The sequence below is a fragment of the Palaemon carinicauda genome, chromosome 2 (assembly GCF_036898095.1).
Source record: "Palaemon carinicauda isolate YSFRI2023 chromosome 2, ASM3689809v2, whole genome shotgun sequence".
In the NCBI taxonomy this organism is placed as follows: domain Eukaryota; kingdom Metazoa; phylum Arthropoda; class Malacostraca; order Decapoda; family Palaemonidae; genus Palaemon; species Palaemon carinicauda.
Window position 1 is genome coordinate 191,286,058 of NC_090726.1, and position 25,891 is coordinate 191,311,948.

Below are 25,891 nucleotides of genomic sequence, written 5' to 3' on the forward strand. Positions count from 1 at the left end.
TGGGCTCTCTTGTCTTAGTTAGGCAGGGGCGATCTTGGGTAGATACGCCCGATACCACGGAGGGAACGTCTGTTCGCTGATTAAAGCCTCTCGAACCCATTTGTCGTACGACATTGCTTCTCCCCTGGACTTGGGAGCTTGCAAGAGGTCCCGGACTAGGAGGACGACAGGCACGAACAGACGAACCCTCAAGCGCAACACTATCCACAACACTATCACTCGGCACTTTAGCACTTCCCACTGCACTTTTGCACTTAAGCTCCTTCACATCCGCCATGAGCTGATTACGGTCACTAGCAAGGGACTCAACTCTCTCACCCAGAGCCTGGATGGCACGCATCATATCAGCCATCGAAGGTTCCTGAGTGCCAGGAGGGGGGTTAGGAGCAACCACTACATGGGAAGGAATAGGTTGTGGGGCATGAGGAGAGGATATATCAACAGAACGAGAAGAACTTCTCCTAACTCTATCTCTCTCCAGCCTACGTGTATACTTTTGGAATTCGATAAAATCGAATTCCGAAAGCCCAACGCACTCCTCACACCGATCTTCCAATTGACAGGTTTTATCCCGACAATTGGAACAAACAGTGTGAGGGTCGATAGAAGCCTTCGGAAGACGCCTTGAACAGTCCCTAGCATTACACTTCCTAAATTTTGGGACTTGTGAAGGGTCAGCCATTTTGAATTGGTCAAAGGGAAATTCAAAAAACTATCAAAAAGTCATCAACAAAGAATCCGTTATCAAAAAGAGTTCAAGGATTTGTGTGAAGAGAAACCCTGCACAGCGAAAGCTCAAAACTAGAATAAAGTACTTCACCAATTAGTTGTGAAAAAACTCCAGTTTAGCAACAGCGAGTAAGTACGTCTTGTCGATAGCACGACAGAGAGAAAATTGAGTCTTTGTTTACATTGAGTACTGGGTATCTGGACGACAGATGGCGCTGTTGGGCACACCCGCAACCTGTGTAGCGATCGCTGGCGAGTTTTTACCTTAGAGTTGTCTGACGGGCAACAGAGTTGCAGCTATTATAATCACCGGCTAAGTTAAATATTGAAAAAAAACCTTTTTTGTCAAAAATCCAATACAATACCCTCATATCTATCTACTATAGATGGACATAATTCTTGCCCGCTAGAAAATTTAGACTAAACAAGTCTTTGGAGTCTACAAATATCTGGAGTGAAGTATTTGGGAAACCAGAGGATCTTTAGATAAACAAGTAGTCATATCAATTGTACTGGTAACCTGTTAAAAAGGTATTGGTTCTACAACTATAGTTGGCGCATTTTAAGAGCATCACTGGGCCCTGCCCCCTTTCCCTGGCTCCATAGATAATGCATGAACATTATTGTACCGCACTCTCAGTTGATACTAGTTTCAGCTTGGCTATGGCAATGGCAACAACGAAAATTTGTTTAATCAATAACCAAATGAAACTCTAGAACCTTTTAATAGGAATTTATTTTGGTACAATAGATCTATAAACGTGTGTGTGTGTGCGTACATGCATTAATGGCCTCTGTAAATCACTTTTCCCAAGGAAGAATAGTAGAACCCAGAAGGAAGCAACCCAACCCTCCACTCACCAAAAGATAGGTCAAGAGTGAAAACTGTGCCCAAGCACACCCCAACCTCCTTCCACCTCAGACAGCAAAACACTACCACCCTCAACCCATCCAGAAACAGGAAAGAACAGGAGACTGACTGCTGGCAAAAATTGGCGTAGTGTTGCCTAGTACTGCTGATGGTGGTGTGATGATAAGACAAAAATACAGTTTACTCATCTTGAATCTAATGTAAATAGAAAACTAGCACTTAGAACTTTTTTCTTTTACTTTTCATAATTTTCCTTATTCAACCCTTTTATTTAGTATCAGGTCCCTCTTGTCTTTAAAATCGAAATGCTTCAAGACAATAAGGACAACATTCCTTGCTTTGATGACAAGTCTGGCTACTCCTGCTGGCTTACCAAAGGTAGGGGTAGGAGTGTTACTGGAAGCCATCCTTGACCTCTCACTATGAATAGGATAACTGTACTGAATATGTTCCAAGTGATTCGTCATAGATTGCATCACCTTCATTACTATGGGCAACACTTCGGGGACAAACCAAGTTTCAGTGAATATCATTTCTTCTTTTGGGAAATACCAACACCTGGCTTTCCTTACCATATTTTTATTATATGGCACAACAGTGAGTCCAGATTGCATCAAATAACTTGCTCTAGAAGCTTCTACAACATGACCGAAGTGGGCGTTCTAAAGGAGACTAATCAGGAAGAACAAAATAAAAACAACTCCCTATATGGCAATGTCGATTGTCCGTCTTACGGCCTGCCAACACAAGAGCCCATGTTTTACATAAGGTAAAGCAATCTAAAAGTAAGTACAGTAAATGATTGTCCATCGTAATTAGCTTGGACCACACATGGGTGTATAAGCTTCAAGAAGAAACTGGTCCAAAGAGATAGTTAAGATACAGTTAGGTTTAGACAGGTCTCTCTCAATCAGACAACAAATACCTATCGCCAAAATTTTGTCATGTCCGAGACGAAAAGAGGTCCTATAAGTAATGGATGGAAGCAGCTCGCCCTTCCGCAATATTCTCAGCCTAAAGTCACTGTACCAGAAAACTGAAGATAACTTGCTAACTGTCCATATAAGTATTCTATTGCTCTACTTTCCTACCAGTCACTGAAAGTAAAGGAGCAGCAACACTAATTGTATTTGCAAATAAATTTGTGAATAAACATGTGTATTTTTTGGGAGTTTCTTTTTATATTAATTTTCCGTATTTCAATTACTGTGTTGAATTCTTTTTATTTTGAGATTGAAAAAACCTGTAACAATTCTCAGATCATAACAAGCATCCAGGATCAGCCAGTCTCCTATACATTCTATTCATAATAAGAATCTACTTGTTTCTGTTTGCTGCTGTCGCATGAAAATTTAATCACCTCTTCACTGACAACAGATAGTAAGACAATAATGTTAAGTTGTAGAACCAATAAGTGCATTAAGAGTTTACCTACTGCAAATACTATTTCTAAATTTTACAAACTACAATATTAAAGTTTATAAAAAGTTTAAGAAATAAAAAATTTCAAAATTAAGCTTAAAAATTTGCAAGATACATGAATTCAACTTCATCATTACAATACACTATATTTACAACTATTCAAACAATGCTATGAAGCACTACCCATATAGTGTAACTTGATTAGCAAACTCTGAGGTCCTACCATCAAAAGAAGCATCAGTAGCAACAAATACTTTGGTGAGACTATAAGACTTCAAGAGCTTCTCTATCTGTTTAGCAGCCTTTGACAAAGAAGGAACCTCATCCCCTTTCGCATATATAAAATCTCTCCTGCGTAAATGTACGGAAACATAGGGGCCTCCTCTCGCAGCATCCTGTTTGGGCTGAAAAGCAAATATATTTTCCTCAGTAAACATTCATATTTACATTATTATTTTTTTTCAGAAATTTTCAGCTTTACATGTAACAGCAACTTGAAACTATATAAATCATAATCATACTAGAGTAATTCTCAATTATCCTATCTATTGTTTATCTACTTCAAGACTTCATTAGAAATTTAACAATATCATACAAACATGGATAAAATTTTAGGCATTCATTTCCTCTGCTGGTGGACCATGTAATGTGCAAAAAGAATGGATATTAATCCTAAAGAGACATAAAAAAACACAAAACTATTATTCCTACCTCAAAGGACACAGATATGAACTTCTCTCTTAGATGACTGGCCTCACTACAAAAATTAACCCTCACCCTAAAATAAATGTATACCCATAAACAACCAAAATTTGGCTTGGGACCCAACAACTTAATTGATTAGCCAAGAACTGGGTTGGATTTATGATTTAGGGCCATATGGCCCAGTGCTGGGGAGGCCACTCACTGCTGGGGTGCAACGGGCGAAAAATTGCACTGTTGTACAATGAAGTAAAAGTTAAGAGGTGCCAATCACCTGTTGAGGACTGCCCAGATTCTTTAATGTTGGAATCTTTCCTATTTACAGCTCTGATTTGCTTACTCATAAAAAAATAGTTTGGCTGTCAGTTAGTTTGTCCAATTTTGTCTGCTCTTCCTTAGGCAACAAACTAAATTGAACCCTATATTGGTACTACAAAGGATGGTATGTCCGAGAGATTTGCTTGTCTGAACCTTTGGGAGCAAAGCAAAAGAGGCCCAACTTCATGGCCCTAAACACTCCGTAATCATTAGGAGTGTTACACCCAATTAACAATGGACGTGAGTAAACAAAAATACACATTCTTATCAATGGTAGGAAGGCCACATACAAAAACATACCTGGCCATCATGGCAATGCCCCATGACATCCAGTCATTATACTTCGTGTGACAATCTAATTCAGCAAAACCAGAAGTAGTCAAGAAGAAATGAAACTTAATTTATATTCAACCTCACCACCTTACATCAGTATCAATGGAAACCAGTCCCCACCAGGCTGACAAATAAATGATAAGCAGAATGGAACTCGCTCTTGCCACATCCAAATTGATGGCTTTTCATTCAGCATTGAGGCAAATACTTGAAGGATACAGTAATGGATTGAATCTGCATTGGACTATAGAGCCTGGCACTGGGGCCTGTGGGTTCATTCAGTGCCCCAATGCATTTAGAGAAAAACCCTTGTTACACTATAAGGTAAAAGTCAGAAGGTTCAGTTCCTTCCTGTCTACCTTTGGACTCCAATATGCAAAAACAGTCATGAGTGACCTGGTAGTTGCATTGAAAAGGGACGTAGAGTGAGTTACAGTATTGTTCCTTGTGAATTATCTTGGATAGTGGTCTTTTATGAGTTTTCAACTTTGTAATTAGTTAGGCTGGAAGCTGCTATTTGTTTAAAATGCATTTTAAGGTACTTATTCTATATTTCTGGGTCGACCTGTGACGCCCGGTGAAAAGGGTCCTTCTTATCTCTTTTCTGATATAAATACTTCCGAATATACCAGAGAAAGTTAAAGCATGGAATGCAGAGGTTACTACCCTCGTGCGAGCACCCTAAGGGCATCGTGTATAAAGAAAGGGCGTGTGAAAACCACTATTCACAGGTCATCTTCCATTTAGATCAATCCTTCATCAAAAGGGGGAGCCGCCCTAACGGCACCAACCGAACCCACCTGATCCACTCAGCGACGCCTGCCTCGAGCGCCATCTACACATCCTTCTGTTGGACTTATGCTAACGACGATTGCTTTGTTTTGTGTCTCGCTTTTTAGCTGTTTTTGTGGATTTCTTCATCATGGCTGAAGCTCTCCTTACTCCTGCACCAATGTTAAGTACCACAGATTGTTTTGACAGTTTTCTCTAGTACCGGGCAAGTAGTGTTAAGTAATAGGAAGTGTTTTTTAATACGTTCGGCCTTGTGCCTTCCGTGGTCCACGCGGCCATTTTTATTGTGTTCACTCAGTGCGTTTTCTATTTACTTTTCGTTGTCCTTTTGGTACTGTTATCTGTTAGGTTCATTAATCTTAAGTAATTTTATTTTAATCTTATTTTAAGATGGTAGGCTCCATGCCTCTGTTTGAACCTTTTGTGTGGTACTTATTAGTCATTTACAAGTCCGTTTCTGTTACCGAAAAATAGCGTTCAAGGAAATCATTACAGTTTAGTACCGCCAATTCGGTAGGTCTTTTATTATTATCATTCGATTTATATTATATTTAGAACTGTATTCCCCTGTCGCTATTCTTTGTTAGTTTTTACAGTATTGTTATTTTCGGACAGATGTGCTTTATGTATTGAGGTTCGTGCTTGTTAGATTGACCGTCGCATCCGACGAGTCCGAGAGAATGGGATTCCCATTTTCTTTCTTATAGACTCGGGAGCCCGTTCTCTGTCTCACTTAGGGATGACTATGTTATACACGTGTTTATTTTACGGTTACGACGATCTTTCTTGGCTTATTGTCGGTGTTCGATCCGTTTCGTGTTAAGAGTCGCTTTAAGTATCGGCCTGCCTTGCGCGGCCTTATGTTCCCCCCCCCCCTTAGTTCCGCTCTCTCCTCGCTCCGGCATGGGAGTTGGGTCGGAACATTATTCATACTCCGCCGTGAGTTTCAACCTATCTGGGAACGCTTATTACCTATTACCTTTTGCGCCCCTTCGACAGGGAATCCGCCCCTCGTTGGCTTTCCGCAACTTGACTCCGGCTTCGGCCTTCCATTCACACGAATCTGATGTGTCTTCTTTTTGGTTTTTTTACTCTCCGGCGCGTCCTCCCGGAGTGCTATGAAGATTTATTACTACATCCAGTTAACGTATCCCTTCATTGGGTTAAGGATCTATTACCAAACACAACCACCCCCCCTCATAGCCGCCGGGCTTCCATCGCCCTCCGGCTTTCCCATTACATAAGCCATAATTGTTAAAAAGTAATTACTCCGGAGCTCCGGCTCCTACATATGCACTTTATATATTAGGATCTATCATAGTATATCTTTATTATTTTTAATTTGTAGTAATTAGGACGGAGCTCCGGCTCCTTTAGTTACGCGACCTCAATTCGGCACATCATCTATAAACTTCCTTGTCTTTACTGTTATTTTACTTAGTAAAGCCCGTAGGAAACTTTGTACTTATTGATCCTTTTTATTACAGAAAGTACGCTGTGCTGCCAAGGGCTGTTCCGCAACCTTTCTCGATCCGGTAGGCCATGACGTTTGCCGGTCGCATGCCCACTGTGCGATCTCCTTTGTCCGGGTGGATGGCCAATCACCCTATATGATCTGGTTCCCGGAAGCATGTGCGCTCTGCTATGAGCTTTCATCCATTCTCCTCAATGATAAGGTAAGTTAGCGATGTTATCTGCATGCTAGTTTTTAAGGCTCTGCTTTATATATTTGGTTGTTTGTGTTTCTATTGCTTTTATATGGCGACGCAGCGTATTCAGGTATTATCCTAATCCTTTCTGTTGTAATGTTTCCCGTCTGCCGTTCTAAGTTACCCCTCCTTTTTCAGGCTGACGAGGATTCACTCCGGACGGCCAAGACCAGCCTACGCTCCTGGGTGTCTGGTTTCGGACGAAATGCCCCGACCGGTTGCCCCTACCTCCTTGATACAGACATGGCGTCCAGGTTATTCCCTGGTTCCTCCTCGGCCGCAGTACCTCTGGAACAAGCTGCCCCCATCATTGAGAGTATCAGGGCGGCCCTTCCGGTAGAAGAGGAACACCTGCTCTCAGGAGACATCTCATCCCTGGACATTCACACCGAACCAATAGAGGAGCAGGTGAGTGGTGTGGATATGGCAGAAACCTTTCTTTCCCCTACTCCTTCCTCCTCTTCCTCTTTCCACGGCTTTGACAAACCTCAGGCTTCTCCTTGGGAAGGTTCCGTCTCGGTCCGTCCCAAGGTGAAGCCTATTCGTAAGATTAAACCCAAAAGCAATACTTCAGCTTCGCCACAGTCTATATCCCCGGTCCCAGGACCTTCCTCAGCCCCTGACGTTCCAATGCTTTCACGCACCCCTCCTCGTCCTAAAGGATAGACGGGTAAGTCCGCGAAGTCCAAGGCTCCCGCTGTAGGTAGCTCCTCGGATTTCCAAGTAACCTTGGAATTCATTCAAGATATGGTGGAGTCGAAGCTGCAAGACACTTCGGGGTCATATCAGAGCTAAAGGACATGGTGGCTAGCCTCATAAGAGACAAGTCTCACCCTGATCCGTCCCCAGTTCCTGATGCATCGAAGCTTCCACCCTTCGATAAAAATAACCCTTGGAGGTTCGCGAAGCATGCCCCTTATTTGGATGGTACGCTTATGATTGAAGGGTTGGGGACCCGCCCTCTAGACGATCTGGAGTTCTTCCCTCCAGACCTCCAGTTCCCCTTCAATGGCTTTGTTCGTTTACGTGAGCACGCTTTAGTACGGATGGACAAGGTCCCAAAGGAGACGATAATATTCCCGAAAGAGCAAGCCCAAGCTGTCAGGGCCCGTACTCTGGCGGAATGGGGTTGTACTAATTCTAAGTTAACCCCCTACAAAGGAGCGTATACAATCTTTATCACTCCTCCGTCCATCCCGTCTCCGCTTACTGACAAGATCGCGGAATTGACTATTCAGTCAGTTATGGACGGCATCCCCATGCCGACCCTTAAGGAAACGGATCCCACCTCTCTCCTCGTTCCTGGCACCTCGGCGCTCTGGAACGAAGCTTCTTCTACGTTTACGGTGGGTAAATTAGACCCTGACTGCGCTTCCTCTCTCTTCTCGGAAAGACTCCCTAAGATCCCGGACCACTTATTGAAAATAGAGTTCGAGACGAGAAGCCGGCTGGCGAGAACTCTCAACTCGGTAGTTTCATCAGAGCTGATAGCTTCCTTATACAGCGACGAGCCACTCTTTCGAGTGCAGGCAAAGAACCTCCTGCATTCGTTCCAGTCGGACCTCCATGACTTCTGGACTGCGAGAACTAATTGTCAGAAGCATGTTCTCGCAGAAGCCTCTATTCGGCATGAACCCAACAGACTCATCGCCTCCTCCTGTTGGGGTAAAACCCTGTTCCCCCAGGAAGAAGTCGATAAGGTTCTCCAGGACGCAGCGAGGGCTAATCAGAACCTTCAGGTTAGATGGGGCCTCTCAAATAAGCGTAAATTTGAGAACATGCCTCGTCAACCCTTCCCAAAGAAAAACAAAGGTCCTATGTTCCTTACAAGACGGGTAGAGGCCAACTCCATCATTCCGCAGGCCCTTACTCCTCAACTGCCTCTACGGCTAAAGCCGCCCCTCCTCAACAGATTGTCTTCCTCCCGGCTCCTCAAGGTACCCAACCAACTTCGGCAACATCTTGGATGACCTCCTTCAATCAGGCGTACGAGACCTCGGGTTCCTTTCGAGGATACCCTAGAGGCGGCACCAGGGGTAGAGGTCACTTCCGCCAGCGAGGCGGACCTAGAGTAGAGCCAGAGGTTCCCGAGGAGGACGTGGGGCTAAGTTCAACCCCACGCAATGAAGCGAATCTGGTAGGGGGGGAGATTGTACCAGTTTCGGGACCAGTGGACCTTCAGTACTTGGGCCCACAGTATAGTCTCAAAAGGCCTGGGCTGGAAATGGGCACTAGGTTCTCCACCTCCGATAGTGTCCTTCTTCCAGAAGCCCACTCCCATCCTAGAGGAGTATACCAAGGACCTCTTGAAGAAGAAGGCAATAAAGAGGGTACGGTCACTGAAATTTCAAGGCCGTCTGTTCACGGTTCCCAAAAAGAATTCATCGGCGTTGAGAGTGGTCCTGGACCTGTCCAAACTGAATTCTTACATTCTTTGCGATAGGTTCCGCATGCTGACTATCTCTCAGGTACGAACCTTACTTCCCCGTGGGGCCGTCACCACCTCTATCGATCTTACAGACGCCTATTATCACGTCCCAGTAGCAAGAAACTTCTCTCCTTACCTCGGCTTCCGCCTAGGCAAGAAATCTTATGCGTTCAAAGTGATGCCGTTCGGCCTCAGCATTGCTCCCAGGATATTTACAAAGCTAGGGGAGACGGTGCTAGAACAGCTCAGGAGCCAAGGGATCATGGTGATCGCTTATCTGGACGACTGGCTCATCTGGGCACGGACGATTCAAGACTGCCACAGGGCTACAACCAAAGTGGTTCAGTTTCTGCACAAGGTAGGATTCCAAGTCTACTTACAGAAATCTCGCCTACAACCAGCAAGCAAATTCGAATGGCTAGGCATCAGATGGGACCTCACAAGTCACGAACTATCTCTCCCTCCCAAAAAGGTCAAGGAGATAGCTTCGAAGACAAGACACTTCATCAAGAACAAACATATTTCACAAAGAGCCTTAGAAAGAGTTCTAGGCTTACTCCAATTCGCTTCAGTGACAGACCTCTTAACCACTTATTGAAGGCCAAACTCAAAGACATCAACCGAGTTTGGAGAAAGAGAGCTATCAACCCGATTACGAGACAAGATATCGAAGATCCCCTCAGTCTTAGTTCGTCGACTCCAACCATGGTCAAAACCGGAGAATCTCTCCAAATCGGTTCCTCTGCAATTCCCTTCTCTACGAGTGACGATTCACACAGACGCGTCTCTCAGTGGTTGGGGGGACTATTACCAACACCAGATGTTTCAGGGCTCTTGGTCCCCTGCGATGAAACAGTTCCACATCAACGTGTTGGAGGCCATGGCAGTATTACTGACCTTAAAACGACTATCCCCTCCACGCTCCACTCACATCAGGATAGTCTCCGACAGCACGGTGGTAGTTCACTGCATAAACAGAGGCGGATCAAAATCTCCCAATCTCAATCAAGTCCTGGTCACAATCTTTACCTTGGCAAACGAAAAGAACTAGTTCCTGTCAGCCACTCACCTCGCAGGAGTCCAGAACGTGATAGCGGACTCACTATCCAGGACAAAACCACTAGAATCAGAACGGTCCCTAGACACGAATTCATTCCGGTGGATCTCCAGACTGGTTCCAGGTCTCCAGGTAGACTTGTTCGCGACACAGCTCAACCACAAACTTCCCTGTTACGTGGCCCCGAACCTGAACCCTCAGGCTTGTGCTATGGACGCACTAACCCTGGATTGGAACCGTTGGAGGAAGATTTACCTATTCCCTCCGGTGAATCTTCTGATGAAAGTTTTACCGAGGCTACGCTCCTTCCACGGAAAGGTGGCCTTGGTAGCACCTCAGTGGCCGAAAAACAGCTGGTTTCCTCTCCTCCTAGAGTTGAAACTTCGCCCGTTCCGGATCCCATTCCCCAAGCTGACCCAAGTGGTCCAAACACGGACTGTGTCAGATTCCTCAAGGATAGCGCAAACCCTAACTTTGTGGATTTCATGAAGTTTGCAACCCATAAGGATGCAAATATTGACCCGGAAAATGTCCTCTTTATTGAATCGGACAAGAGAGACTCCACGATTAGGCAGTATGATTCAGCAGTTAAGAAGCTAGCGGAATTTCTATAAACTTCAGATGAAACTCGAATGACCCCGAACCTGGCCATTTCGTTCTTTCGGTCCCTTTTTGACAAGGGCCTTGCAGCTAGTACTATAACCACAATCAAATCAGCTTTGAAAAAGATCTTCTATGTGGGTGTCAATATTGACCTCGCAGATTCCTATTTTTCATCCATTCCAAAAGCCTGTGCTAGGCTTCGACCTTCTGTTCGTCCACAAAAGGTCTCGTGGTTTCTGAACGACGTCCTCAAGCTCGCGTCAGACACTGTTAACGAATCCTGCTCTTACATATCGCTTCTTAGGAAGACCTTATTTCTCACGGCCATGGCCTCAGGTGCTAGAATCTCGGAATTAGCAGCTCTCTCCCGTAATCCCGAAAACCTAGATTTCCTCCCGTCAGGAGAAGTTCTACTCTCTCCAGATAGAGCTTTCTTAGCCAAAAATGAGGACCCACAAAATAGGTGGTCCCCCTGGAAAATTATTCATCTGCCCCAAGATGCTTCTTTGTGTCCTGTCGCTACACTTCGGGCCTTTTTAGCGAGGACTGCATCACGCTCATCTGGCCCCTTGTTTGTCAGGGAACAAGGGGGTACTATTTCCATCCAAGGCATCAGACAGCAAATCCTTTATTTTATCAAACAAGCTAACCCGGAATCTTTTCCACATGCACATGATATCCGGGCGGTAGCCACCTCCATCAATTACTTTCAAAACATGGATTTTGATGACCTTAAGAAGTAAACGGGTTGGAAATCCCCGATGGTTTTCAAACGCCACTATTTGAAGAACTTGCAGGCCCTTAAGTTTCCTACTATTGCAGCTGGGAGTGTCATCTCCCCCGATTAATTTCTTGCCTTTCTTCTTTTCGTCCTCCTCTCGACCTTCTCCCTCCCCCCTGCCACTCCCACCGCGTTGCCTCTCACCTTGGTCGGTGTTTTTGCCTCATTGCTATGTTATGTCGGTGGATTAGCCCACTTATTATTTTATGTCATGTTAACTTACTCATGTTGGTAGCTTTTAATTTTGGATTGTATATAATTTTTGGTATCCTAGGGTATTGTACAGTTTACCTTGTCTTTTGTACCCATTTTATTATATTTTGCCTCTTGCCATATTTGATTCCATTGCTACCTATGTTTTTGATTGGTCTAATAGGACGTTCTGGAGTTTTGTACATTTACTTTACTTGTGCCTACATGGCATTGTTTAATTATTAAGGAATTGTTATTTTGTATGGGACTGTATGTTACTTATTATACTTAACCTCCGGTTTCATATATATTTTTACTTTACAGTACCTGTATTTTTGATGAGGTTTTGATGTTTATGTCTGTCGCATTACGTGCCTTAATATAGTAATCTCCAGTTATACATAACGTTTTTTACTTTAACCTGTTGATTTGTGGGCTTGGAAGGCATTCTCTGGTACATTTTCACCGGGCGTCACAGGTCGACCCAGAAAAGGGATTTTGACGAAGGAAAAATCTATTTCTGGGGAGATACCTGTGATGCCCGGTGAAACCCTTCCCTGGTTTTTTCCCACGTCCCTTTCCTTTCCAAGCCATCTCATGTAGAAGGATGTGTAGATGGCGCTCGAGGCAGGCGTTGCTGAGTGGATCAGGTGGGTTTGGTTGGTGCCGTTAGGGCGGCTCCCCCTTTTGATGAAGGATTGATCTAAATGGAAGATGACCTGTGAGTAGTGGTTTTCACACGCCCTTTCTTTATACACGACACCCTTAGGGTGCTCGCACGAGGGCAGTAACCTCTGCATTCCATGCTTTAACTTTCTCTGGTATATTTGGAAGTATTTATATCAGAAAAGAGATAAGAAGGACCCTTTTCACTGGGCGTCACAGGTATCTCCCGAGAAATAGATTTTTCCTTCGTCAAAATCCCTTTTGTCTAAAGTTACGCTCTCCATACCGATTGCATAATTGATGTAAATTATTTAAATATTTGTTCATTGCAATATATTAGGATCAGAAATTCCTATTAATCTTCACCAGTTTTGTTTGCATGTGCAATTAATATTATTTGAATATTAAATGCTTATGGTATGAGCAGTAGGAGTGACATCCAACAGTGCAACTTTATACAACTCAATTTACCAATGGTGACTCCCTTTTATTTCAAGGCTGTTTTTATCATAAGATTGTAGCCCCATAGAAATAATCAGAATTGGTGTTTGCATAAAAATGGAAAGAAGAAATGTACACAATACTGTAATAACCTCATATTTTCCTTCCTAAATCTCAAATCAGCTTAATGACCTAAATTCAATCAAACCCTATTCAATTAAATCACAGGAATAATTGGGAGTTTTTAGAATGTGGTTTCTCAAAGAGGAAAAATAAAAGCCATACCCTTGAAATCACTTATATCCATACTAAACAACATAATGCCTTCCTAAGGTCAAACTCACTGACAGCAGTCTGCATGGAAATCCAATGGGGTGCCCCACACACCACCAGAACCTAAAAAGCCCGCTGATGTATATTTGAGGGTTCCTTGCTAATGATGCATCTTCCGCAGGGACTGAGACAGGGGCATATGCACATAAGTGGCAGTAGCAGACGCACTCCACGAGAGAACGGAGGAGGCTACAGACTTCTTTGATGTCTTCTTGGGCGTTGCTAAGACAGACCTCAGAGATTTGGCTCGCTTCCTCCCCTTCAAGGCATATGCCTGCCACTGTATAGGAGGCTATGACCTACACTTGGCACATGGGGATAACTGCGAACAATTAGGCTATGCCCCCTACAAGAAACACAGAGAATGTCAATCTACAGGAGGTTTAACCATAAAAAGGTTAAGATGTCTACACTTTCCCCTGCAAGTACAAATTTCTTATTTCACATCCATAATCACAAGCAACAGCCAGCATTCACTTCCTGTAAGAAATTGAAGGATGAAAAAGTTTGGTAAGGGTCTAACAGTACGTCTGAACTCGTTAAGACCGAAGAAAAAAGTGAAGAGCTTCGAAAGGTGGATGGGGGACTACTCCCTGCAGCCAACACCTGTCGTTAACTACCTCGTTAACAAATTCAATGGACATTCCAGCTTCGTGAAGACATGCAAACTATTTTAAAGGACGAAAGATTCATATGTACATAGGAATAAATTATGGTTACAGTACTTGTCTTTTTATGAATGACAACATTTGAAGTCATTGGAATCTCAGAGGGCTAAATATAAAGGAAGTAAAGAAACAAATTTAAAGAAAACAGCAAAAACCAGTTACCCTGCAATCAATTTCATTACTGTCTGCAATTTCAAACTACCTTAGAATCTCTCCAATCTTCCTTTTTCTCAGTTAGGTCCCTTGCATCATCCGAATCCAAAAACTGCTTTCTGAATCTGTTAGCTTCTTCTTGTAAATGATTAGCAAATCGCATGCTTCGACGGGCAGACCAGAACCACTTTCCACCAAATTCATCATGTAATACCGTTTCTGCTCTTCCTACCAGTACAGATCTGTGAAGAATGTTGTAAAGTAAATCATGTAATGTGAGTACAGTACAAAAAAGGATAAAGAAAAAATAAATGTAAATAATGCAACCTACTTGCAAAAATGACAAATTTTAAAAGTAATTTGTATTTTTCCTAGGTATACAAACCAGAGTCCTTTATATAAGGGTATGTTTTCAGCACGAGCTGGAATGGTCTTTAAAATTGTTGATGAGATAGTTAACAACAGCTGGAAGCAAGAGCGAAGAGCCCCACTCCCTTTTCACCTATGAGGGAGTGATTTACATATTGGTACCCTATGTTCTCAAAGTGTCCGAGGAGAATACCTTGCAGGATCTATCTTCTCAGACAGTTTGGAGGTCAGTTTGTCCTAAACCCCACACTCTACATCTAAACACATAGAGACTGTCCACTGTATTCTCAAAGAAAAAGTTTGCTTGGTACTCAAGATTGTCCATATTAAGTTCCAAGTCTACCAATAATGTGTATAAAAGACAATGGAATGTACTGCATATTTCAATTGGTGCAGGTCTCGGAATGTTTCAACAAGAAGAATGTCTTGATAATACTGTTAAGTTTCTGCTTTTCATATTTTATGAAAGGAAAGTGTCTATTGCAGTTATTAATGGTTATAGGTCCATGTTTAATACTGTCCCCCAAACATCTAGAAATGTTATTTTTATTAGTAAAATAAATTTTTGAATATACTTACCCGATAATCATGTAGCTGTCAACTCCGTTGCCCGACAGAATTCTACGGGAGGGATACGCCAGCTATCACAATACTAGAAGGGGGTGTACTCACCAGCGCCACCTGTGGCCAGGTACTACAGTACTTCTTGTTGACACCTCCTCAATTTTTCCTCGGTCCACTGGTTCTCTATGGGGAGGAAGGGAGGGTCAATTAAATCATGATTATCGGGTAAGTATATTCAAAAATTTATTTTACTAATAAAAATAACATTTTTCAATATTAAACTTACCCGATAATCATGTAGCTGATTCACACCCAGGGGGGTGGGTGAAAACCAGTGTACAAGATTAAAGGATAGCTAAGTATCCCGTATTTCATATAACAGTTATCTCAAAATAACAATGAAATAATAAGTACCTGGTAAGGAAGTCGACTTGAACCGTTACTCTGCCTCTTTTTTAAATTTGTCTTCCTTACTGAGCGCAGCGTTCCTCTTAGGAGGCTGAATCAACTCAAAGGTGCTAAAGTATATAGGGCTGCAACCCCTACTAAAGGACCTCTACACAACCTCTAACCCAGGCGCTTCTCAAGAATGAATTGACCACCCGCCAAATCAAAAGGATGCGGAAGGCTTCTTAGCCTACCGTAACAACCATAAAAACAACAATAAAAGCATTCAAGAGAAAGGTTAAAAAAAAGGTTATGGGATTAAGGGAATGTAGTGGCTGAGCCCTCACCTACTACTGCACTCGCTGCTACGAATGGTCCCAGGGTGTAGCAGTTCTCGTAAAGAGACTGGATATCTTTAAGATAAAATGATGCAAACACTGACTTGCTCCTCCAATAGGTTGCATCCATTATGCTCTGCAGAGAACGGTTTTTATTAAAGGCCATCGAAGTAGCTACGGCTCTCACTTCGTGGGTCCTTACCTTCAGCAAAGCAAGGTCTTCCTCCTTTAAGTGAGAATGGGCTTCTCTAATCAGAAGCCTTATATAATACGAAACCCCGTTTTTGGACATGGGCCTCGAAGGTTTCTTGATGGCACACCATAAGGCTTCTGACTGTCCTCGAATAGGTTTTGACCTATTAAGATAATATTTCAGAGCTCTGACAGGGCAAAGAACTCTTTCTAGCTCGTTACCTACCATGTTGGAGAGGCTAGGTATTTCAAACGATCTAGGCCAAGGACGTGAAGGAAGTTCATTCTTAGCTAAGAATCCGAGCTGTAAAGAACATGTTGCAGATTCGGATGTGAACCCAATGTTCTTGCTGAAGGCATGAACCTCACTGACTCTTTTAGCTGTCGCAAGGCAGACGAGAAAAAGAGTCTTGAGGGTAAGGTCCTTGAAGGAAGCTGACTGGAGAGGTTCGAACCTAGGTGACATAAGGAACCTTAAGACTACGTCTAGGTTCCAGCCTGGAGTTGGTAGACGACGCTCTTTAGAAGTCTCAAAAGACTTAAGGATGTCTTGAAGGTCCTTGTTGGAAGAAAGGTCCAAACCTCTGTGGCGGAGAACTGAAGCCAACATACTCCTGTACCCTTTAATCGTAGGAGCTGAAAGGGATCTCTCATTCCTAAGATGTAATAGGAAGTCAGCTATTTGGGTCACAGAGGTATTGGTAGAGGAAACTGCATTGGCTCTACACCAGCTCCGGAAGACTTCCCACTTGGATTGGTAGACTCTACGAGTGGATACCCTCCTTGCTCTGGCAATCGCACTGGCTGCCTCCTTCGAAAAGCCTCTAGCTCTAGCGAATCTTTCGACAGTCTGAAGGCAGTCAGCCGAAGAGCGTGGAGGTTTGGGTGCAACCTGTCTACGTGAGGTTGACGTAGAAGGTCCACTCTTAGAGGGAGAGTCCTGGGGACGTCGACCAGCCATTGTAGTACCTCTGTGAACCATTCTCTTGCAGGCCAAAGGGGAGCAACCAGCGTCAGCCGTGTCCCTTCGTGCGAGATGAACTTCTGAAGGACTTTGTTTATGATCTTGAACGGTGGAAATGCGTAAAGGTCGAGATGGGACCAGTTCAGCAGAAAAGCATCCACATGAACTGCTGCTGGGTCTGGAACTGAGGAACAGTACAAAGGAAGTCTCTTGGTCATGGAGGTGGCAAACAGATCGATGGTCGGCTGACCCCACAAGGTCCAAAGTCTGTTGCACACGCTCTTGTGGAGGGTCCATTCCGTGGGGATGACCTGATCCCTTCTGCTTAGGCGATCTGCTGAGACGTTCATGTTGCCCTGAATGAACCTCGTAACTAGGGTGAGGTTTAGACTTCTTGACCAAATGAGGAGGTCCCTTGCGATCTCGTATAGGCTCCTCGAATGGGTCCCTCCTTGCTTGGAGATGTAAGCCAAGGCTGTGGTGTTGTCGGAGTTCACCTCCACCACCTTGCCTAGCAGGAGGGACTTGAAGTTCAATAGGGCTAAATGAACTGCTAGTAGCTCCTTGCAGTTGATGTGGAGCGTTTCCTGTTCCTCGTTCCACGTTCCCGAGCACTCCTGTCCGTTCAAGGTCGCGCCCCAGCCCGAGTCCGATGCATCCGAGAAGAGATGAAGATTGGGGGTCTGAATCGCCAACGATAGGCCCTCCCTGAGAAGGAGATTGGTCTTCCACCACAAGAGGGTGGTCTTCATCTCTTTGGTGACTGGGATAGAGACTGCTTCGAGAGTCAAACCCTTGTCCCAATGAGCTGCAAGATGGAATTGAAGAGGGCGGAGGTGGAGTCTCCCTAGCTCGACGAACAGGGCCAACGATGAAAGGGTCCCTGTGAGACTCATCCACTGTCTCACCGAGCAACTGCTCCTCTTCAGCATGCTCAGGATGCAATCTAGGGCTTGGCTTATCCTTGGGGCCGATGGAAAAGCCCGAAAATCCTGACTCCGAATCTCCATTCCCAGGTACACAATGGATTGGGAGGGAATGAGCTGAGACTTTTCTAGATTGACTAACAGACCCAGTTCTTTGATCAAGTCCAAAGTCCAGTTGAGACTCTCCAGACAGCGACGACTCGTGGAGGCTCTCAACAGCCAGTCGTCTAAATAAAGGGAGGCTCTGATGTCCGATAAGTGGAGGAATTTTGCTATATTCCTCATCAGATGCGTAAACACCATAGGAGCTGTGCTTAGGCCAAAACACAGGGCTTGGAATTGGTAGACAACCTTTCCAAAAACGAATCTCAGGAAAGGTTGGGAGTCTGGATGAATAGGAACGTGAAAGTAAGCATCTTTCAGGTCCAACGAGACCATCCAGTCCTCCTGCCTGACCGCTGCTAGGACCGACTTCGTCGTCTCCATCGTGAACGTCTGCTTGGTGACATAAGCATTGAGCGCGCTGACGTCCAGCACCGGTCTCCAACCTCCTGTCTTCTTGGCCACCAGAAAGAGACGGTTGTAGAAGCCCGGGGATTGATGGTCCCGGACTATAACCACTGCCTTCTTCTGTAAAAGGAGCGACACCTCCTGGTGCAACGCTAGCCTCTTGTCCTTTTCTTTGTAATTGGGAGAGAGGTTGATGGGAGATGTGGTCAGAGGGGGTTTGCGGCAGAATGGTATCCTGTAACCCTCCCTCAGCCAACTGACAGACTGGGTGTCTGCACCTCTCTTTTCCCAGGCTTGCCAGAAGATCTTGAGTCTGGCTCCTACTGCTGTCTGGAGATGAGGAGAGTCAGTTTTTGCCTTTAGAAGTCTTGGAACCTTTCCTAGACTTGCTCCTGGAAGAGTCTGGACGGGAGCTTCCTCGGCTGGGGGCTCTACCACGAAAGGGCGGAATAAACCTCGTAGCAGGAGTATCAGCCACTGGGGTGCGATAAGTCCTGGGGATTGAGGTAGCAACCTTAGTCTTACGAGCTGATGAGGCCACAAGATCATGGGTGTCCTTTTGTATCAGGGCCGCAGACAAGTCCTTAACAAGCTCTTCGGGAAACAGGAACTTAGAGAGCGGAGCGAAAAGGAGTTGAGACCTTTGACAAGGTGTGATGCTGGAGGAAAGGAAGGTACAAAGCTGCTCCCTTTTCTTAAGCACTCCTGACACAAACATCGAAGCAAGCTCGCCAGATCCATCCCTAATAGCCTTATCCATGCAGGACATTAAGAGCATGGCTGAGTCCTTGTCCGCAGGGGAGGTCTTCTTGCTAAGGGCCCCCAGGCACCAGTCTAGGAAATTGAACATCTCAAAGGCTCTAAATACACCCTTTAGGAAGTGATCAAGATCTGAGAAGGTCCAGCAAACCTTAGAGCGTCTCATTGCTGTTCTACGAGGAGAGTCTACCAAACTTGAGAAGTCAGCCTGGGCAGAGGCAGGTACTCCCAAGCCTGGTTCCTCTCCTGTGGCATACCAAACGCCCGCTTTAGAAGTGAGCTTAGTCGGAGGAAACATAAAGGCAGTCTTTCCTAGTTGCTGCTTAGACTGCAACCACTCCCCTAAAATCCTTAACGCTCTCTTAGAGGACCTTGCAAAGACGAGCTTAGTATACGTTGACTTGGCTGGCTGCATGCCCAGCGAAAACTCAGATGGCGGAGAGCGGGGGGTAGCAGAGACAAAATGGTCTGGGTATACCTCTCTGAAAAGAGCCAAGACCTTACGAAAGTCAATAGGAGGCGGAGAAGACTTGGATTCATCCACGTCTGATGAGGGGTCCAGGTGTGCAGCCTCATCATCAGAAACCTCATCACCAGAGTGTAGCGAAGTGAGAGGTAAGGTATGCTGAACAGCAGAATCTGCACGAGCTGGAGCAAAAACGCTTGTGGTTTCCTCCTCAAGTCTCTGTTGAGGGAACACCTGAGGCTCAGGCTGCAAAGGCTGGTCAAAAGAAGTAGCAGAAGGTAGGTGCATGGGTGGAGGAGGCTGACTCCTGGCATGAGTGTCTTGCCTCAAGGGTTGCGCTTGCTGTAAGGTGAGCGGATGCGCAGTAGCAAGTTCCTGAGGAACGAGTTGAGGTTCCTGAGGTGTGAGCTGCGAGAGTTGGGGTAGAGGCTGCGCAGAACGCATAACTTGTCTCGCGAGTTGAGGTTCCTGAGGCGCAAGGCTAAGGTGTTGAGGCTCTCGCCTTGAGGAGGGTTGAGGTCGCTGCAGCGAGAGCTGAGGTGTCTGCCTCATGGATGGGAGAGGTTGTTGTACCTCAAGAGAGTGTTGCCTCACTGGTGGAACCGCAAGTGGAAGCGGAGGAAGTAAGGTATAAGCTTCCTGTTCCCATTGCTGAGGTTGCCTTAAGGAAGGCGGAGGTAGCTGCACACCACTGGAAACTGGTAACTCAGTACGTGGTAAGGTATCCTGAGGAGCCTCAACATCGTACGCCTGGCAGGCAGGACTGCGGTTAGGCGGAGCGATCGCAGGAGGAGGTGTAACCTTCTCAGCCTGACACTCACGCATCAAGACCGCAAGTTGTGACTGCATGGACTGCAGTAGAGTCAACTTGGGGTCGGCAGACACTAAGGTCTGCTGAGGCAAAGCCTTAACAGAAGAGATCTGTTGCGGCAGCACCTTACTCCTCTTAGGAGGAGTGCCTTCAACTGATGACTGCGGCGAGTCAGAGCTGATCCAATGACTGCAGCCAGGTTGTAGAGCTCTTGAGGTCTGGACTCTGCGTTTGAGAGGTCTTGAGACCTGAGTCCAACGTTTCCTCCCTGACAATTCTTCAGCAGACGAGTAAAAGACGGGCTCAATCGTCTGCGGGTGGGAGTGACGGTCTCTGGAAGACACGCCCGCAACCACCGAGGATACTTCTGTGCGCCGATCAAGGCCTGCCGAACCCTTTTGCCCTTCGACATTGCTTCTCCCCTGGGCTTGGGAGCTTGCAAGAGGTCCCGGACTGGGAGGACGACTGGCACGCACAGAAGTACCCTCACGCACCACACTGACACTGACACTAGCACTTGGCACTGCACTGACACTAGCACTCGTCACAGCACTGGCACTATTACCACCCACTGCACTCTTGACCTTAAGTTCCTTGACTTCGGCCATAAGAGACTTATGATCACTAACCACCGACTCCACTTTGTCACCTAAAGCCTGAATGGCACGCAAAACAACAGACATATCAGGTTGAGGGCAAATAGTAGGTTCGGGGGTAGCCACTACAGGGGGAGGAAAAGGTAGGGGATCATGAGGTGAGGAAAAAAGTGAAGAGCGAGAAGAACTTCTCCTAACTCTCTCTCTCTCTAACTTGGTTGAATACTTAAGAAATCGGACAAAATCAAGTTCCGAAAGTCCGGCGCATTCCTCACATCGATCTTCCAACTGACAGGGTCTTTCCCTACAGTCAGAACAAGCGGTGTGAGGATCTACCGAGGCCTTCGGAATACGCCTATTACAAGACCTACATCGTCTATGGGGTGGGGCTTGTGAAATGTCAGATATCTTGAATCAAAGAGTTAGCCAAGTGGGGATTCCAAATCAAGCAAAAAGATCGTTAACCATTAATCAGAACTAAATAATAGCTATCTAAGCTAATATAGAAGTTTTCCAGTAAAGCGACAGCCGAAATCTGAGAGAAATACTTCACCAAAAGCCGTGAAAATACTCCAAGATCATAAGCGTATCCCAGAACGTCTTGCCGGAAGCACGACAGAGGAAAAATTGAGGCGGTGTCAACAAGAAGTACTGTAGTACCTGGCCACAGGTGGCGCTGGTGAGTACACCCCCTTCTAGTATTGTGATAGCTGGCGTATCCCTCCCGTAGAATTCTGTCGGGCAACGGAGTTGACAGCTACATGATTATCGGGTAAGTTTAATATTGAAAATTGGATTTATCCGCTTCTAATAATTTGAGCTTTAGTGTTAAGAAAATGATTTTGTTACCTAAACTTTGGTCTAAAAATGGTGTCAAGATGAGAGGTCTTCCTCAATTTTTCAACATTCCCTCATTGGAAAAATAAGGTCAGTGATTCTTCACAAAATAGGTTTCCTGTCACATTAGAGGGGTCAAGTCTGATTTAGACAAAACTGAAACCATCAAGATTATTCTATTTTCATCTGGCATTCATAGCATTACCCCTTACTTCCCCACAGATTAGTGAAGTCAAGTGGCTGTTGAACATGTTTTGAGTTTGAGACTAAAACGATACCCAAGCACTGCCATACATTGCCATAAAATCTCAATCTCCACCGAAGGATAATACTATTACAGTAAAAGGAAAATGGACATTTTTATATTCTAAAGTAAAATTAGACATTTAACCAACTCCGAGAAACCAATATGATTCCCAGATTGTTGTTGTTTATTGTAATAATAACAGCGACAGCAACAGTTACTTGAGCTTCTGTTAGAAAGTATAAGACATATTTTTTTAGATATGAAAAAATGCATTTGCATTTATAGTAAATATGTCTTCATCATGAATTTGGAATACAAGTTGATGTATTTTCTACATATGGATGCAGATACTAGAAATGATCTGTACCTGACTGGTATTCACTTCATTTACAGCACCTCAGTTTATATCATGGTTGGTCAAAATTATAACACTTTCACCTTTCTAGAAAACTGAAGAAATTTCTTGGACATTGGATTTAATGGTACAGTACCTGAAAGCAGAGGTCAATTAAGACGATGGATATGAGAAAATCTTTCCGAGTGGAACACTGAACTGAGAACGCTGATTCAATCCCCAAAAGAATTTGAAGTGATGAGGTGAAGCCTCCAAAGTATTCCTGCTTTACTTTGAGAACCAGAGAAAAGCAACTGCAGAAGCCTCAAGAATCAAATTTTACCTCCACTAGAATTTACTTATCCACCATCATCCGTATATCCTCATCTACAGAAAAATAACCTGTTCCTCGAGTGCTTCCTTAAGCGTAGGAGTCAAAAGGTTTATACTACCCATGGTTTGGCATTTACCTCATACAAAGTGTTCCAATATTTTTTAAGCTGAGTCCTCACTGGAGATGGATGTAACAGTGTTGAAGGAGCTTTTATTTACCTCATACAAAATAAACGTGACTTGAAGGAAAACCTGCCACTTCCTACAGTATTAAAAGGCTACTGATATCCTCTAAAATAAAGTCAGAATTGAGTTGTGTTGAGGGAAAACCTAACAGGCCTTTTGGGCAGTTTCTGTCATAAGAAGAAACTCCAAAGTGCCAGAAATCCTTATTATTATTATTATTATTATTATTATGATTATTATTATCATTATTATTATTATCTATAGCCAAGCTACAACCATGGTTGGAAAAGCAACATTCTACTGGTGAATTACTGGTCATGCAAAAGAATATTTCCTAGATTCCTTAAAGTTGCCAAAAACAGTGGCACAGTCCATCTGCCAAGTAAGTTCCTTTAAGATATTTTCAAAGAAGTGGAAGCCCATAATACCCACATACTTAAACCCTCCTATAGAAGTCCATCTTCACAGACATTGTGTTGATTCTGAAGTACGAACTCATATAGGAGTGGATAATGTAAGTTCTTCCAAGGGACACAATTAAACATGTTATTTTTATTAATAAAATAAATTTTTGAATATACTTACCCGATAATCATGTAGCTGTCAACTCCGTTGCCCGACAGAATTCTATGGAGGGATACGCCAGCTATCACAATACTAGAAGGGGGTGTATTTACCAGCGCCACCTGTGGCCAGGTACTCAAGTACTTCTTGTTGACACCTCCTCAATTATTCCTCGGTCCACTGGTTCTCTATGGGGAGGAAGGGAGGGTCGATTAAATCATGATTATCGGGTAAGTATATTCAAAAATTTATTTTATTAATAAAAATAACATTTTTCAATATTAAACTTACCCGATAATCATGTAGCTGATTCACACCCAGGGGGGTGGGTGAAAACCAGTGTACAAGATTAAAGGATAGCTAAGTATCCCATATTTCATATAATCAGTTATCCACAATAACAATGAAATAATAAGTACCTGGTAAGGAAGTCGACTTGAACCGTTACTCTGCCTTTAATAAGATCGTCTTCCTTACTGAGCGCAGCGTTCCTCTTGGGAGGCTGAATCAACTCAAAGGTGCTAAAGTATACAGGGCTGCAACCCATACTAAAGGACCTCATCACAACCTTTAACCTTGGCGCTTCTCAAGAAAGAATTGACCACCCGCCAAATCAACAAGGATGTGGAAGGCTTCTTAGCCGACCGTACAACCCATAAAAAGTATTCAAGAGAAAGGTTAAAAAGTTATGGGATTATGGGAATGTAGTGGCTGAGCCCTCGCCTACTACTGCATTCGTTGCTACGAATAGACCCAGGGTGTAGCAGTACTCGTAAAGAGACTGGACATCTTTGAGATAGAATGATGCGAACACTGACTTGTTTCTCCAATAGGTTGCATCCATAACACTCTGCAGAGAACGGTTCTGTTTGAAGGCCACTGAAGTAGCCACAGCTCTCACTTCATGTGTCCTTACCTTCAGCAAAGCAAGGTCTTCTTCCTTCAGATGAGAATTTGCTTCTCTAATCAGAAGCCTGATGTAGTAAGAAACTGAGTTCTTAGACATTGGTAGAGAAGGCTTCTTGATAGCACACCATAAGGCTTCTGATTGTCCTCGTAATGGTTTTGACCTTTAGATAGTACTTAAGAGCTCTAACTGGGCAAAGTACTCTCTCCAGTTCGTTCCCCACCATGTTGGACAGGCTTGGGATCTCGAACGACTTAGGCCAAGGACGGGAAGGAAGCTCGTTTTTAGCCAAAAAACCGAGCTGTAAGGAACATGTAGCCGTTTCAGATGTGAAACCTATGTTCCTGCTGAAGGCGTGGATCTCACTTACTCTTTTACCTGTTGCTAAGCACACGAGGAAAAGAGTTTTTTAAAGTGAGGTCCTTAAAAGAGGCTGATTGGAGCGGTTCAAATCCTGATGACATTAGGAACCTTAGGACCACGTCTAGATTCCAGCCTGGAGTGGACAACCGACGTTCCTTTGAGGTCTCAAAAGACCTAAGGAGGTCCTGTAGATCTTTGTTGGAGGAAAGATCCAAGCCTCTGTGGCGGAAAACCGCTGCCAACAAACTTCTGTAACCCTTGATCGTAGGAGCTGATAGGGAGCTTACGTTCCTTAGATGTAACAGGAAGTCAGCAATCTGGGTTACATTGGTACTGGTTGAGGAAAACTGCATTGGCCTGGCACCAGCTTCGGAAGACTTCCCATAAAGACTGATAGACTCTGAGAGTGGATGTCGTCCTTGCTCTGGCAATCGCTCTGGCTGCCTCCTTCGAAAAGCCTCTAGCTCTTGAGAGTCTTTCGATAGTCTGAAGGCAGTCAGACGAAGAGCGTGGAGGTTGGGAGTACCTTCTTTACGTGAGGTTGACGCAGAAGGTCCACTCTAGGAGGAAGAGTCCTGGGAACGTCGACCAGCCATTGCAGTACCTCAGTGAAACATTCTCTCGCGGGCCAGAGGGGAGCAACCAACGTCAGCCGTGTCCCTTTGTGAGAGGCGAACTTCTGAAGTACCCTGTTGACAATCTTGAACGGCGGGAATGCATACAGGTTGAGATGGGACCAATCCAGCAGAAAGGCATCCACGCGAACTGCTGCTGGGTCTGGAATCGGAGAACAATACAAGAGGAGCCTCTTGGTCATCGAGGTAGCGAATAGATCTATGGTTGGCTGATCCCACAGGGCCCAAAGTCTGCTGCAAACATTCTTGTGAAGGGTCCACTCTGTGGGGAAGACCTGACCCTTCCGGCTGAGGCGATCTGCCATGACATTCATATCGCCCTGAATGAGCCTCGTTACCAGCGTGAGCTTTCGATCTTTTGACCAAATGAGGAGGTCCCTTGCGATCTCGAACAACTTCCTCGAA

General features: G+C 44.6%; 1 protein-coding gene across 1 annotated transcript in view; it reads right to left on the reverse strand.

Annotated features, from left to right (window-relative positions):
* LOC137628838 (GDP-fucose protein O-fucosyltransferase 2-like) overlaps positions 1 to 25,891 on the reverse strand; it is a 103,778-nt gene that overhangs the window by 21,394 nt on the left and 56,493 nt on the right. Inside the window, exons 6-7 of the mRNA XM_068360083.1 lie at positions 14,248 to 14,440; positions 3,246 to 3,426 (exon numbers count right to left, since the gene is read on the reverse strand). Of these exons, the coding sequence (XP_068216184.1) occupies positions 3,246 to 3,426; positions 14,248 to 14,440 (374 nt within the window). The remainder of the gene's footprint in view (positions 1 to 3,245; positions 3,427 to 14,247; positions 14,441 to 25,891) is intronic.